The sequence below is a fragment of the Bombus affinis genome, chromosome 7 (genome assembly GCF_024516045.1).
Source record: "Bombus affinis isolate iyBomAffi1 chromosome 7, iyBomAffi1.2, whole genome shotgun sequence".
Classification (NCBI taxonomy): Eukaryota; Metazoa; Arthropoda; class Insecta; order Hymenoptera; family Apidae; genus Bombus; species Bombus affinis.
The window spans coordinates 12701269-12716357 of NC_066350.1; the positions used below are offsets into that span (position 1 = coordinate 12701269).

Consider the following 15089-nt stretch of genomic DNA (forward strand, 5'->3'; position numbering starts at 1 on the left):
TTTGCATTTGTTGATCAAAGTAGATGGAATTATCGTTAAATTTCTGTTTTAGATTTAGGGCTTCCTTTTTCTGTGTCAGTGACAGTCTTGCTATTGATTATTGATCTTTCTTTGTTCTTCCCATATTGTTTCTGCCTAATTTGTTTGTTGGTATTAAATCCGCATAGTAGTAAAACATTAATATAATAGAAAATAAGAAATTGTTTTATTGAAACTAAAATAAATAAAACTTCTGTACATTCGGGATTGTTTGCATGATATGCAAATAATAAATTAACGACGAATGAGAGATGAATGAAGCTTAAGGTAACGAAGCTCTTCATTGTTATCGACGGTGAGAATTTAGGAATTCTACAATTCTCTCGGACCTATCAAATGACGGTAAAGGTAAGTACAAAGGTGGCGTTTGCGATTATTCTTCGGCAATTGATATCGTTATAACAACAGGGATTAGTGAATTATCATAAAGATATGATTGAATCTACTAAGTAATTCATTAACAAGAAATTTTTAATTTTTTATATGCTTCGGTCGATATTAAAGCGATGTGGATTCAATAAAACATGTTGAACTACATCGTTTATCACATACGATAACGTAGCGATTCTATCTCCAGATATATTCCAGAATCGAATTACCGTCCTGTGGAAATACGACTGACGTGCAACTGATAAGCGCTAGTAATTAAGCTGATTGACGTCTTGTTTATGACCGCGTCTATAGCCACAAATTGTCATTTTAACGAATCACTGTTCTCGCCTGAAAGGCAACCGATCGGTGGGAATTTCGAATTCGCTTCGAAGCTATCTATCTCTTCGATCGGTACTTAACGAAGTGCCACATCAATCGTCGATGAATTTAAATCCGAAATCAATAAATTCCTTCGAAATTTATAGAAAACAAAATAGAATACTCTTATTTACATTCTTTGCTATTTTCGGTGCTGCATAGGTAAAGGTTTACGAAAGAAATTACACTGATGGTTAGCTTTTTTCCGCTTTTTCTTACAAAAATACCTCTTTATTGTAAATGGATCGTCGACGGTAGTTACACGGAAAGACAGTCATCCATCCACAGAGAAGCGTTGGGGGATCCCGACAATCTCAACGGCGAGGAAATTTTCTTTTCTGCGTTTCATATTTTTTTTACATTTTTGCTTTTTTGAATTAACACTCATCATGCTTTGGCATCTTTATTATTTTTACGTGTCTGTGTCTGTATGTGTGTACGTGTGACTGTGTCTCTTATGCGATATATCGTTTTTTTTTTTTTTTTATTCGTTTCATTAACTTTTGCGGTTTCATTTTAGTTTTACTTCATTTTTTTTCTTCGAATATTTGATTAACACACTTAGACAGTGATAGTGAAGTCTTTAGGTGATTTCGAGAGCGAGTTAGAAGGAAAACCCGTCCTCTTCCTGTGGAGCTTCAGTTTCATGTCGATATCGCACTCCGCTTCGCTGGTCTCGTGCGCGTCCGTGAAACCTGTCGGCGGCTTCAGTTCCAACGTAGACAGCTCGCTGCCCCAGTCCTCTTCCTTCCTTGCCATTCTGGACGATCCGGGTTCCTCCAGCAGGCACAACGACTCTACGGACTTCCTCGGGCTCGGATCTTTCCCCAGCCGATCGCAAGATCCAGGCCTCGACGGTTGACTCGGCGATGCTCCCCTCGAATACGAATGCATCCCGGATTCCGAGAGCTTCATCACAGGGCGTAGTATTCCCGATACACGACCGTCCATTCCCATATCGGGTGTTGCTCCTTGATTCCTGTAAATTTAACAATTCCATATGATACGACATTGAACGCGTTATAATATTAGACATTTTTTAGATTAGAGTGGATTAAGCATCGATCATGATGTTACGTTAAAAGAGATCGAAGTTATATCGGTAGCGATTAGACTCATTTTCTACTCTTTCCTTTTATGCTTTTTTTCATAGCCAGTATATCAAAAAGAGAGAAACACTTTTGGGAAAGCTGAATAATAATGAATAGAGATGCTTATACATTTTTAAGAAATATAGAAAGAAACATGCAAATATATGTAAAATATTCAGAGTAAACTATTCGTTATAATGTTTAAAGGACGAAATAAGTCCTCTATAGCAGTTTCATCTCTCTAGCTGTGTTTAAAAAGATATAAATTTGTATAAACATCCACAGTATAATGATAAATACACGGTAGCACTCTATTTATCTGTATTCAACGATAGTGAAAGAACTCATATAGTAGGAGTTCCTTGATTCTGTCCATTACTTATAATTTTCCATTCGTGTGTATAATACGAGTTCTACAAGTAGATTCGTTCAATAGAAGTTCACTTAACGAGGCGCTAAGATATCGTATCCATGAATAAAGTTCTACCGTATACAGTATACAGACTCAAAGGAAATGGATGAACCAGAAAAAGATTACATTGCTAATAATAGAATTCATAAAAAAGTTTAGAAAGTTTGACAGGTATTCGAATGAAAATGACTCGTAGTACAATCCATAGGAATATTTCTCCGGGTTATCGTACCTTTGCTTCTCGAGCCTCGGGAAGGTCTTCCTCTCAGAAATTGGTGACGGCTCGGTTGATGTACTTGATTCGTGCGTGTGGTACAGCACATCTGGAAGGTGCACGCGAGACACGTTGATGCGAGAAACGTGAGACGTTAGTGGCGACCTGGATGCTGTTTAAGGCTGTTGCCGGCGTCGACACAGAAAATCGAATACTAACTTACTATGATGAACCGGCCTCGGGACCAGGGCTAGTCGCTGCTCCCTCTGCCCGATCGAATTCGGCCCCGGGGATCGCGTCATTATCGACGCCGGCCCGGAGTCGTCCAGGTGATTCGACGACTCGGTGCGACTGCTGGTACCGACCTCCGTGTCGCTGTCCGAGCCTAGTGTATCGTACTCCTCCGATTCTGATTTGAACGATTTCGACTTCCGCCGCGCCCTCCCTCGTACCTTTGTATACTGCTCCATGTCGCACTGCAACGTGTAAAAGTTACCTACGTTCTTTGGTATAAGCCTCGACATTAGAAGCTACATACAAACATCTCAATGACGTTCAATGCCATTAAATGAAATGGCTGCATATACACAAGATACGGGGGTTGTTCTTCAACGAAAGTAACTGTATGGATTTGGCTTCGTGATATTGAACAGTAATAAATTAGCCGCTGTATACACGAACGTCTGCGTATCGAATAGTAATTTGAACAGTCAAGAACTATTTACTATCTATGATATAGCGTAGTAGTTGGAACGGAGAAATTTGTGTACGTAGTTCTAACTCAATGGATAGGTATATTAAATAATTTTTTTTTTTTTTGTATCTCGTTCGCCCTTAATATTTTTTAAACTCCCACTTAAAGCTTGTTCAGAGACGAGCGAAGAAGAGAAAGAAAAATTTTCGATTACCTACCCTGGCTGGCTAGCTGCAGGGAAAATGTAAATCGAAGCAACCGCAGCTAAGCGGACACTGTTGTGTACGTATACGATTATTTTACCAGTTTGCAGAACCAGATTCTCTATTGATGTTCGAGGTAAGTAACAAGTTTTCCGACCACACAGAGGCAAGCACATTTACTTGAAAGGAAAGTCTCGCCAGATCTAACGTAAGCTCGGGCACGATACATAAATGGAAGTCGTCTTACATTTATACGCGAGATCGAGTGCAGGCTACTTTGATCTCTCGGGATATCCGCCTACGTGTATACAAGCAATATATCATCGACCTGATCTCTCACGCTCGTACACCAGGATATATCGTTCCACCCTCCCCGATGAAGAGACATTTCTTTCCCGTAACGCGCCAGGTATGCACGAATGTGAGACACGCGCACAGAAGAGAAGGATACAGCCTTTTCGATCGATTAAATTACTCCGTGTGTAGGAGCCACGGAAAGTACATCCGTTTGAAAAGGTCTCTTCTCGCCATCTTCGAAACGTTTCTTTATCGAATTTCGTCGACAGTTATTTATGATCGGTACTCGTACCTGATTGCCTTGCAGCATCGTTTCGCTACGTTCGTAGTAGAACGCCTGTCGCATCGGGTTCGCCGACAGGTTTTCCTGCTCGGGCAGATTGAAGGTGGCGTACGGATAAATGTCTTCGGAATATTCGGGTATTCTTTCCAGCGCGCTCACCTCGCGACAGGGTGACTGCTGGCCCGGTTTCCTCACGGTCGCGTAGTATTGTTCCCTCTGCTCCATGTTATGCTTGTTCTCCAGCGCAGCCTGCGTTTGCGAATTCGGATCGTTCGCTCGACCAGATCTTTCCGCGTCTGCAATCATCGCGATTAATTAACACGTTTTTTCGTGATTATCCGTTTACGCCGTGCGATCTGACCGAATCGATCGAAATATTAGACAGATATCTGCAGGTACACCGGTTACGAAAGATTTATTATAAGCTTGAAGTGGACAGACCAATTATTGGAATGCTAGTTCGATAAACTAATTTTATTTATTTATGAGAAAAGTGTCTACGCCAGGTAGATGTAGAAGTAATTTATCGAGTGAAATATTTTGTCGATTTGGGAAAAAAGCAGCCAAGTTTCGGAGTTTTCGTCATTAATGAACGGGAAGGATAGATGAAATGAATGATAGTTTGGTTGATGATTAATGGATGATGGCTTAATTGATAAGCAGTGGGTAATAGTTCACGATTAATAGATGATGATTTAGCTGATAATAGATGTATAATAATTCAATTGATGATCAGTGGATGATAGTTTGATCGATTATTATTAAATCGTGCTAAGAAATGAACATTAGGCCATAATAAAAATATACTAAAAATGATTATGATATCAAAACCAATAATATTAAGAGAGTACGATCTGATCCAAAAGGAAGACATTCAAAAATTACACCTTTCACAAGCCCGTTTGGTTGCAAAATTGAGAACATAGGATTGCAATTATATAAAAACTTTGATATTCTTTTGATAAGTAAGTTGTCCGAAGAAGTAACTCAACAAGTGAATTAACACATATATCGCATAAATGCTATTGAAAAAATATTTCAAGTGTTAATACATACATGCGAGTGTTAGAATAAATCTATACGAAGTACGTCGAACACGTTGTTTTTTGTAATTAACAGGGTAACAAAAATAGAAGAAAAATCGTCAATAGTGTTTACCTGTTATAGGTGATACGACATGTCCAAAGCACAGCGTCTTAGGATACTTCGACAAACCTTTCAAACCGCCCACGTATCAAAGACTTGACGTGGCTCTACCACGCTATCGGGGAGAATTTCAACGCAACGGGGACGGCTTTGACGGCTTTGAAAATCTACTACCAAAATTTCATCGAATAAAGGACTTCGTCGATTAAGCTTGTAATTATACTTATCTCAAAAGTGCAGTTAAGTCGTACGCTACTGGGAAAGAAATCCCAGATATCGATAAGATGCTTACAACGAACAAATTTTTCACTTTATGTTCCAAAAGCAATATGTCGCAGAATTTTAATTAATATTATATGACTGTATAACATGTTTATTCGTTTTCTTTCGCTCGTCCTAGCCTCGTAGCGAATATTAGGAATTTTTTACATATCGTCCTTGGAATATAAAGCGACGAATCTATCTGGCTAGAAACTTTTGCACCCCACTGTAAGAGCTTTTATTCCAACATCTCGAAGAAGGTGAGAAAACGAGGGTGTAATACAGTTCTAATACCAAGAAAGAAGACTGTAATTAGACATAAGTCACTCGGATATAGGTCAAACTGATCAGTAGATTTAAAAAAGAGAATCCAACGATCTAGAATAGAATCTTGCGCCACTCTCGAATCATTTTAAACGCATACATAATTTCTGTTCATTCCACGCGCGCCAACGAAACGATCGCTTCGCTTTAGCACCATAACGGCAGGTATAATTGCATGATCCGCGCACGGCTGCCTCATTTGCCAGGCATTTAATTAATCAAATCGTTCCAGACGAACGTATCAATCCCGGTGATGTTGACACTGCAGTGGTAAGTGGTTGGCCGAATAAAAATGCACGGCACCCGATTGGATCCATTAAGAGGAACGTTGAGACGCGAAAAGAGGGTAGAAACGAAAATCAGGAATCAATTTTCGCCCGTTAACCGGCGATATCTCGTGGCTCGCCATCCCTCAAAGGTGCCCCCACGGTATAGTAATTGGAGCACAATCCTGCGACGTTTAGCTACTCAATAACGACGAGTGGTACGAGTGCGGCGCCAGCACGCCCTTCTGGCTTAATGCAAATTGCCGCCGCTGAAATCCTACCCGCGTGCTTCGAGTACCGAGCTATCGATTCCTGCCCTCCGATCGAGTCGCCCTATCCTTACTTTCGAATTTCCTCTGTGATCGATCTGTATATATATAGATCGAACTATATATATTCATAAATATAAATTGGATGATTCAAAATGATCGTGGCAAGATTTAAGAGGAATTCGAAGTTAACGTATTTTTATAGAATCAGTATTTTTATAATTTGATTGAACTCAACCAGTGACATTTAAACAGCGTTATGCTTTTTAATGGATAATTTAATTTTATAGCCTGAAAATCCTATATTAAAGTAGTTAGCGTCGTTTCTAGTTACCAATTCATCATTGATTTGGAAACTTTGATAAAAATTCACTTACTGCTACTATAAATTGAACAGTGTCTGGATACTTATGACTATGTGGTAACTATCTATAGTACATGAGGTAGCGTAACTATCGAACTTTCTATGTAAGATTTTATCGTCGAATTTGAGGAAATCGGAACTCATCAATGGATCAGGTGGATGATTATAATACAGTGTAAGGATATGTACTCTAACAAGTTCTGACAAAGATAATACACATAACGAAAGTGATTACCATATCGTCGAAACTGATATTGTAAAGAATGATTTGAATCATTCAAAAGGAACAGATCAAAAAGATCTCTAAAGACATAAGATCGTACAATCGAGAAAGATTTGATACATTTATAAAGACTTTATGCCGAACAAATTATTTGAAGGAATAGTCGAACGGTTAAATATATGCACTGTACAAATGTTACTCCAATCACGGTCATCAGTGATCCACGCTGATCTGAACGTGTTACTACGATCGATTCCGACCTTATATGTTTCACAATCTACAATCTAAACTTCGGCTCGATTCTTTATTAATATCAATGTAATAATCTTACTTTGATCGACGTAAGACTTCATTGTCGAATCGGCGAAAGTTAAAGCTTATAGATGGATCAGTTAGCGGATAATTGCTATAGCACGATTAAGTTTGAATCGGCGATGGTTCGTGATTGAATGTACGAGGTATAGGATATGTATACCGGACCGAATTTCGGGCGTGTTATAGACACGAATTCCGTTGTTACTCTGAAATCATGATTTTCGTTTCACGCGTACGCGCATGTTATACGTTGAAGTATACACACGTGCACGTAACTAGGGTCGTTAATTGAACATCGATTCAATGCTTCTTTGTTTGATAACGCTTGTTTCAATACAACGAAATATACATCTCCCTCCGGTGATTTTAATTATATGTACGGTTATTTGAGCACACGCGATAACGGTAACGCAGAAATGAATTTGAATTTTCAAGCCAAATGGGAATTTCCCCGATCGCTGTCCATAAACGCGTCGCAAAAACGTTCGTCGAACTCTCATGGACACTGCTTCTTGCCGCCGGTTGTATATTTTACGCCTAATTACACGCGGACATCGACCAAATTGTTACGATTCGTCGTTTAAAGTAAATGTCGACGAACGAATATTTAATTTAAACAAAAAAATAAAATTTTGTGGCGAATAACTGTGAATGACGAACGTTAGCGAAGGATCTACCCGCGAAAAGAGACTTACGTGTTTTCAAGCAAAAGCAAACGCCACCCACTGCTAGGAATACGGCGAAAAGCGAGATCACGCTAGGCGCCAGCACGTGGGCGTCAAAAAACAGCGAGGTCTCTTCGGTTTCCGGCGGATGCTCGTCATGTATTCGATTACTGCCGGTCGGCGATAGCGTGTTGAACAGGTATTCGGCCTGCGTCGAGCCTGCGTTGTTGTACGCGGTGACACGGAGTTCGTATTTGGTACCACTTTCCAGACCCACTATAGGGAATCTCGATTGCGGCGGCACGCTATTCGACACTGCAACAGAATTAGGGTCGCTGTGTGAAACAGACCATAACATGCTGCGGGCTACAAAAAGTTTCCGGAACTATTTCGGATACCAAAACTTTTAACAAGACTTTTGTTTTTAATAATTGTACTTTTCTTTTATATTAATGGAGAAATTATCATTAACGATCGGTATTAAATAAATAATGAAGAAAGTAAGATAAGGAAAAAGTGATTAGTCCGCGACCAAAAACCATGAACACCTTTTCCCATAATAATTTACCAATTAATTGTATCAGCTTTTGTAGCTACTGTATATATGTATACTATATTAGTCCACGTAATTTGTAACTTATAAAACTTCACTAATAACAATAATTCAAACTAAATCAATTTCTCCATATAATCTTCTACTTCTGTAATGCTTACCGAGCAACCAATCACCAGGAAGTCTTCTATATTCTGCCACGAAATACAACAAAGGACATCCTCCATCTTGCCAGGAGGTCAATTCCAGCGTAATGAACGTCTGGTTGGACTTGATCAGCTGATGTTTCGTAGGAGGAATAGGCTTCGTTCCATTTGTCTTCGCTGTCTCGATCTTACTGGCGCTTCCGCTACCAATTCTGTTGAAGGCTGCTAACGTGAACTGGTACCTGGTGCCACACTGTAAACCTTCGAGAAGATGCGTGTTTGCTTTCCTATCCAACATCACTTCCTCCCATTCGGAGAACTCTCGACGATAAGCCAACAAGAATCCTTTGATAGGGGCGCCCCCATTGTCGCCTTGCTTCCACTGCAGTTGAACCGCGTCGGTTGTGGTACCAGTGGCGATCAAAGTCGGTGGAGTTGGCGGCACTGTGCAAAGTTGTTCGATTAAGGCCGGTGGTTTGATCGCTCAAGAACGACTGCTCGATTGATTAATCACGTTAAACTATAAATTGGACAGCCGTAAATAGAGGACGGGAGAGAAGTTGTTTCCCTCGATCTGTTAAATCTCTCAACTAGTTGCGTCCATTGTGTCATTCTTGACCTGAATGTCTTCCACTGTCGTTAATAAATTTCTCAAGTTTTAAAGAAAAATGAAATAATCGTTATCGATAATCGCCAATAATACGCTATTGATAATCGTACTTGATAGTGATTTTTCACTTCATTTTTTCGCTACAGATTTTTGGTGAAATATCAAGAAACACTTGGTTCGTTCAAACTTAAGCGAGATACTCTACTGCAACAGAGTTAGCCAGAGAAGACGAGATAACTCCAATCTCTTGGGCTATGTTTTAATGCGGCATTTCATTTCTGTTGGAAATAATTTATTTCAATTCCATTTATTCGAATGAAATTTTAGTTAATGTTTGATTAACTGGATTCCCGTCGATCGAATCTCTTTCACTTATTTGAACGCGGACTTTTATTACGTGGGAATAAAAATAATGACATTGATAAACTGCTATCGTATGAATCTTAATTACATTATTTGTCCCGTGACAAATTCAGATAAACGAAATCATAGTGTTATTCGCATTTAGAAAAATTAGAATTTAAAATTGATTTATCTTGACCAATTTTTCATTTCATCGTTATCGAAATTTCCAGGCAAACAACGACCCACTTTACAAATAACGAATCTTCAAAGAAACTTGAAAAGAATTTGTAATTCATAAGAACCAACTGTTCAACAAATTCCAAAGCAAAGTCTCTAGGTGCGATCTATTCTTGCTGAGCTTGAGATACAGCCACCATAGTCGCCGACAGGAAACGAAATCAGAAAACTCGGTGCACGTCGCGTGTAACATATTTGCCTAGTTTTTCCCGAAATCCGTTCTCACGTACGACCGCGAGAATTCGAACGACGTGGAGATTGTATCGTCGTCGTCGCCTTCTACGCTCGTTCCGCGTAACTAAGTGTCTTTGGTAAACGTATTCGTCGTACACTACTTACCATAAGTATCAGGTCACTTTGTTTAGTATTTTCTGATATAAGGTATATATAATACGAGTAACAAAACGAAGTATCTTTCCTTATTATTCATTGGGAGAAAGTAAACAATTTTATTTTATTTAGTATATTATATTGTAAGGTATATGTGATGCGAGTGAAATAATATATTTGTAATAAAATAACAGCAACGAGAGAGAGAGAGAGAAAGGTATGCAATTTATATGAAATTTTAATAGGTGTTTTAATACTTATAGTTGTTGGTGTATCTTCTCGAGCGTGTTCGAAATACGTATTTTATTCGACGCCAAATAATTGCATAGCCATCGAAACGTAAAACAGTTCGATGTAACTTTTAACGAACTCTCCTCTTCCCATTAACGACGAGCTTTCCCAGGATAACTGCGACCAATTCCCGTTCATTGCCATGATAATACGCGCGACGCAAGCGAGACAAACGAAGGTTACCCAGGACGCGACGTCAATTCGCGTTTCCAATGCGACCCGTTGACCCGATTCGTTTTGCCATAGTGGTTATCTGCCTGGTATTATCCCCTTCTCGCCGAAACAATGTTACAAACAACACGCGGTAAACCCTTTACTTTAGTTGTAAATCGCTGATGGAGGAATCCTAAACCAAGCGAAAAGGATGTTTAAAAAGATAAGTTTTCATATAATAAGGGTCAGAAGGATTGTCTTAAATACAATAGAATCTGAGTTTCGAATGAGCGGCAATAAAAGGATCGCCTCACGTTTCTCACCACAGATACAATAACAACATCGGGATAAAGCGATTACTGCAAAATGACATTAAAGGACGAAGAATCCGGATCGCCGGGATGATTTTTTCTCCCAAGTGACTCGTTCCACATACCTTGCACTTGCAGCGTGTACACGATTTCGTCGGAGCCAAGAGGATTCTTCACGTGGCAGGAATAGTTTCCCTCGTGCGTCCTCTGTACGTTCCTCAGTGTTAATGTGTTGTCCGAACCGATGTCTGATCTGTCGTGGAAACATCATGATCACATACTTACATACACCGTAGCGTCTCAGGTGTCGTAATTCGTGGGCAAATTTCCTCAGATGAATTTCTAATCACGAATTTATTATTATTTATTATTACGCACGACCGTGACGATAATGTGCAACGCGTTGATTTAATCTTTGTGACAGTAATCACTAGACTACGTATTTGTGTACCTTTTCTCCGACATTTGTTATCTAAATCATTCGCATCATTGAGGACTTTTTAGTTCATGAAATTTACCTTTTTTTCCAAAGTATTCTAAGAATACTTAATAACACAGGTGACATTGATGATCACCGTGACAGTCAACGTGCTAAGTAGTCGTAAACTATTCCAACCGCTCGAAAGATTCGCAGGAATATATTATTATGTATTGCGTTCAATCTACGAGACTGAAAACAATCTATGATACATGTACACGATCTTGCACACGTTTCACACTTACTTCTGCTGCAACTTGATGTCGCCGCGACGCCATTCCACCGTCGGCCGTGGATTACCGACGGCGAGACAGGCCATATTGACGTCCACCCTCCACGGCACCACCAGCGGTACTCCGAACGATATTATAGCTGCTGGAACTAATTAAAAGTCCCGGTTATCCTTGCTCTTCGTTAAACTTCCTCCAGCTATGATCCGTGTTTGAGTTCACTTTCGAAACTTGCCTCGTCTATTCTCCTCTCTCCTCGTTTCTCCTTCTCCTTATATTCCTCGAAAGCAAAGAATTTTTAACGGGACATTTGAGAAACGAAACTCGAGCACCGATTTCGGGGAAGATGCTTTCAATTATTCGAACGAATCGAGCCGGGTTACTTTGATTAAAATACATGATTCCCGGAAGTCCTATATTAGCACAGCTGGAGTCACTTCGATCAACTTCGACCCCACCCAAACTTTGAACCAGTCAAAGTCAAAGTAAAGAATCGTGGGAGTAACATCGATTATACATCCCATGCATATGAAACGAGGCAATGAACAAGCAGTAGAGAAATCCATCGAATGTCTTGTTTCAGAAACGAACTTGGTCTATGAAAATTATTATTGGTATGCTATCATTTGATTCATTTGAATTACTAAACTACGGCTAAATTGATGGTTTTATTTCTGGAAATCATCGTGGCTATCGCATTATTAGAATATTTACAATATTTAGAATATTTTGATGCGATTAAGTTAATTTTCGAAGACAAATATACGGAATGAGGAGACTGAAAACGCGTTTATAGTCGTAAAATCCTGCGGAATTACTTTGCTATTGGAAAAATTCTTTACCTTCGTGTTCTTTAGCTTCGTAGTATTGTAATTTTAAAATTATTATCGGAATTCGTTAATTATAATGGTTTCGCTTTTCCAATAAGATAACGTTGAGCCTTGTGTGCCGATGAAAAGTAGGCAAAAAGTAACGAATTTTAACAGGAATTACATTTATCGAAGGCACGTCATTATTCATTCTGTGTTTTATACAACTCTCTTTATTACGAGAAATTTAATGCTTTAAGAACTTGAGGGAACTTAAAATCTACTTGAAGGAATTTATTGTTGGAAAGAATGGAAAAATTGCGGAGAGAATGATGATTGAGATGAAGTTATTAAAAGAAACAGCGAAAACGTTACTTGATAAAGCGCTAAATTTTTACCTAAATTTCGTTACGAACTTCTCGAACAACTTCATATTAGAATCTGATTAAATTGACTTTTGCAAGCCAATATGCAATAATAAAATTCGCCTTTGTAATTATTAATCCTCGTAGAAGTACTTTATTATTTGACTAGTTTTTTTATCTCTAGACATTTTAATTTTTGAAGTATAAGTTAGATTAGAAAAGTTCTTTTAAGCTGATGGAAAGACTTCCGACGTTAATGATATTTCAATAGTAAATATATGTAACAACTACAAGATATCGCTATATCTTGTAATAGATAATTTAAGTTCACTGTCTGTTGATTTCATAAAGAGATATATATATTTTTTACAGTAGGTGCTACTTCTAATTATTACAGTAACCGGATATTTACAATAGCCATTAAAGATATTGATACATGTCCTTATTTTCTAACGAAGAATTTCGTTATCAAATTTTTCATCCCATTTTCATTATAGAAAAGTATATAATTATATTAAAGTACCACGAAAAATGACAGGAAATTTAATATACTTGGCCCTAATTAATTAGTATCTAAATGTTCTAATAAATACAGTAGCATGCCAATAACTTTTTGTAGCCACCGTAAGAACGATACAGCACTTCTGAATCTTCAAAAAGTAGAAGGAGAAGCTCAATGTGAATGAAAAAAAGAGAAAGTGACGATAGAGAGGGTAGAATACAGAAATACAAAGTCAGCATCGTGTGGTTTGTTTCCCGGGGGATTATGGCTCACGAATTTTTCATATAACTTCCACGTTCATTGGCCCCATTTTCCACGTGTTCGCCACGATCGTTCGCGAATCGAGTTGTTCAATTCAATTCCTCCAGGGAACGAAAGAAAGAAGAAGAAGAAGAAGAAGAGAGAGAGAGAGAGAGAGAGAGAGAGGGGAGAGAGAGAAATAGCCGAGGGTATGGTTGAAACGAAGAAACGTTTCTTGCAGCAGGAAGAGGGAAAGTTTCGCGTTCGTCGTACGATGGCTTACCAGTATTGCTCAACTGAAGTTTGATGACCGGAGTGCTAGGTCCTTGCCCCATTTTGGTCGAGGCCGTAACCCAGGCCTCGTAGGATTCGCGCAGCTTCAACCCAGTCGCCTCGTGGTGCAGGTTCTGCGCAGGCAACGAACTTTTAGTGATCTTCACCTCTTGGCCCTGGTCCAAAACCCGAACATAGACGGTGTATTTGGTAAGGATTCCGTTTGGTCGCCGTGGAGGCAGCCAAGATATCACCACTGCGTCTTCGTTACTGATCACAGCTTTCACGCGCTCTGGCGCGTCCGGAACTGAAACAGCAGAACTAGGTGTGACAGCTGTCCCGGATGTGCAGCGGAAGAGATGGACAAGAGAACAGAAAACGTTGCTTACGTCGATGGTCAATCGTGATATGTTTTGAATTCGGGATTGGTAGAGTAAAAAGAATGTGTTAGAGGAGAGTTGTCAATCTGTTTTAGATTACGTTTCCGTTGAATCGTTGAAATATTGTTGGTAGAGGTAAAAGATCAGTTTTATCGTATATATTCGTTGTATATTGTATCGTATTTATGTACAAATCTTTCAGTGTAACTTAAAGTTCGTTTAAAAAACTTTTTAAATTATTTATATTAAACCATCTATCAGGTAAGTGACGAGTTTCACTACGACAAAATGTTGTCTCGAGACAAGATTCAATCGTCAAGTCATGTTTGCATTTCATTCACTAATTGGAAGTATATGATAAGACGTGTTGCATCGGAACAGGTGGTAATTTGGAGGAATAATGTCTAGAGAACATGCTGGCTGCTGCAAGACGTTCCAAACAAGATTCATTACGATGTCTTTTGTCGCAGGAGCAGTGTGTGGCCTAGCGTTGTCACTCAGCAATTTCGTAGAACATTCTCCTTTGTCAGCACTTAATGATTGGATCTTGTCTAGAGACGCAATATCTTTCCGCGGTGGAATTCATTATTTACCTAATAAGTGGTTTACAGTTATAGGAAGCGACGACAAACGCTTTGATCCGACAACTTGCAGTATTTTCTTTTTAAATAAACTTTGATTCTCACTGAAAAATTGGGATTATTCATTTGTACGCCTAATATTTTAATAATGCATCTATATATAACATTCTGTAATAATATATTTATTTCTTAACATACGAAGCAATAATAAAATATATCTCGAATCTCTCGTCATAATATGATGAACAATTTTAGAATAAAATTTTGTAGCAATTTATTCCCCTAAAAATGATACTTTTGTAGAATGTATCTATACAGATTTTTGTGACAATGACTATATACGTCTGTCGATAAACTTTGTCCAAAAAGTATCACACAATCCTTTTTAATTATATTCATTAAAGCTCTGCTTTTCTGAAATTCCCTTTATTTATCGGCT

At 38.7% G+C, this 15089-nt stretch overlaps 1 protein-coding gene across 7 annotated transcripts in view; it reads right to left on the reverse strand.

Annotated features, from left to right (window-relative positions):
• Positions 1 to 983: 983 nt before the first annotated feature.
• LOC126918608 (cell adhesion molecule Dscam2-like) overlaps positions 984 to 15089 on the reverse strand; it is a 162501-nt gene continuing 148395 nt past the window's right edge. For 3 of the 7 annotated variants that reach the window (XM_050726680.1, XM_050726678.1, XM_050726684.1), the window contains 9 exons: positions 13700 to 13996; positions 11516 to 11651; positions 10918 to 11045; positions 8531 to 8959; positions 7847 to 8131; positions 3993 to 4279; positions 2730 to 2982; positions 2525 to 2615; positions 984 to 1768 (listed from right to left, as the gene is read on the reverse strand). In XM_050726680.1, the coding sequence (XP_050582637.1) occupies positions 1351 to 1768; positions 2525 to 2615; positions 2730 to 2982; positions 3993 to 4279; positions 7847 to 8131; positions 8531 to 8959; positions 10918 to 11045; positions 11516 to 11651; positions 13700 to 13996 (2324 nt within the window). In that variant the 3' untranslated portion in view covers positions 984 to 1350. Of the gene's footprint in view, positions 1769 to 2524; positions 2616 to 2725; positions 2983 to 3992; positions 4280 to 7846; positions 8132 to 8530; positions 8960 to 10917; positions 11046 to 11515; positions 11652 to 13699; positions 13997 to 15089 lie in introns of all 7 variants that reach the window. The other 4 variants (XM_050726683.1, XM_050726681.1, XM_050726679.1 and 1 more) reach the window with 4 other exon arrangements.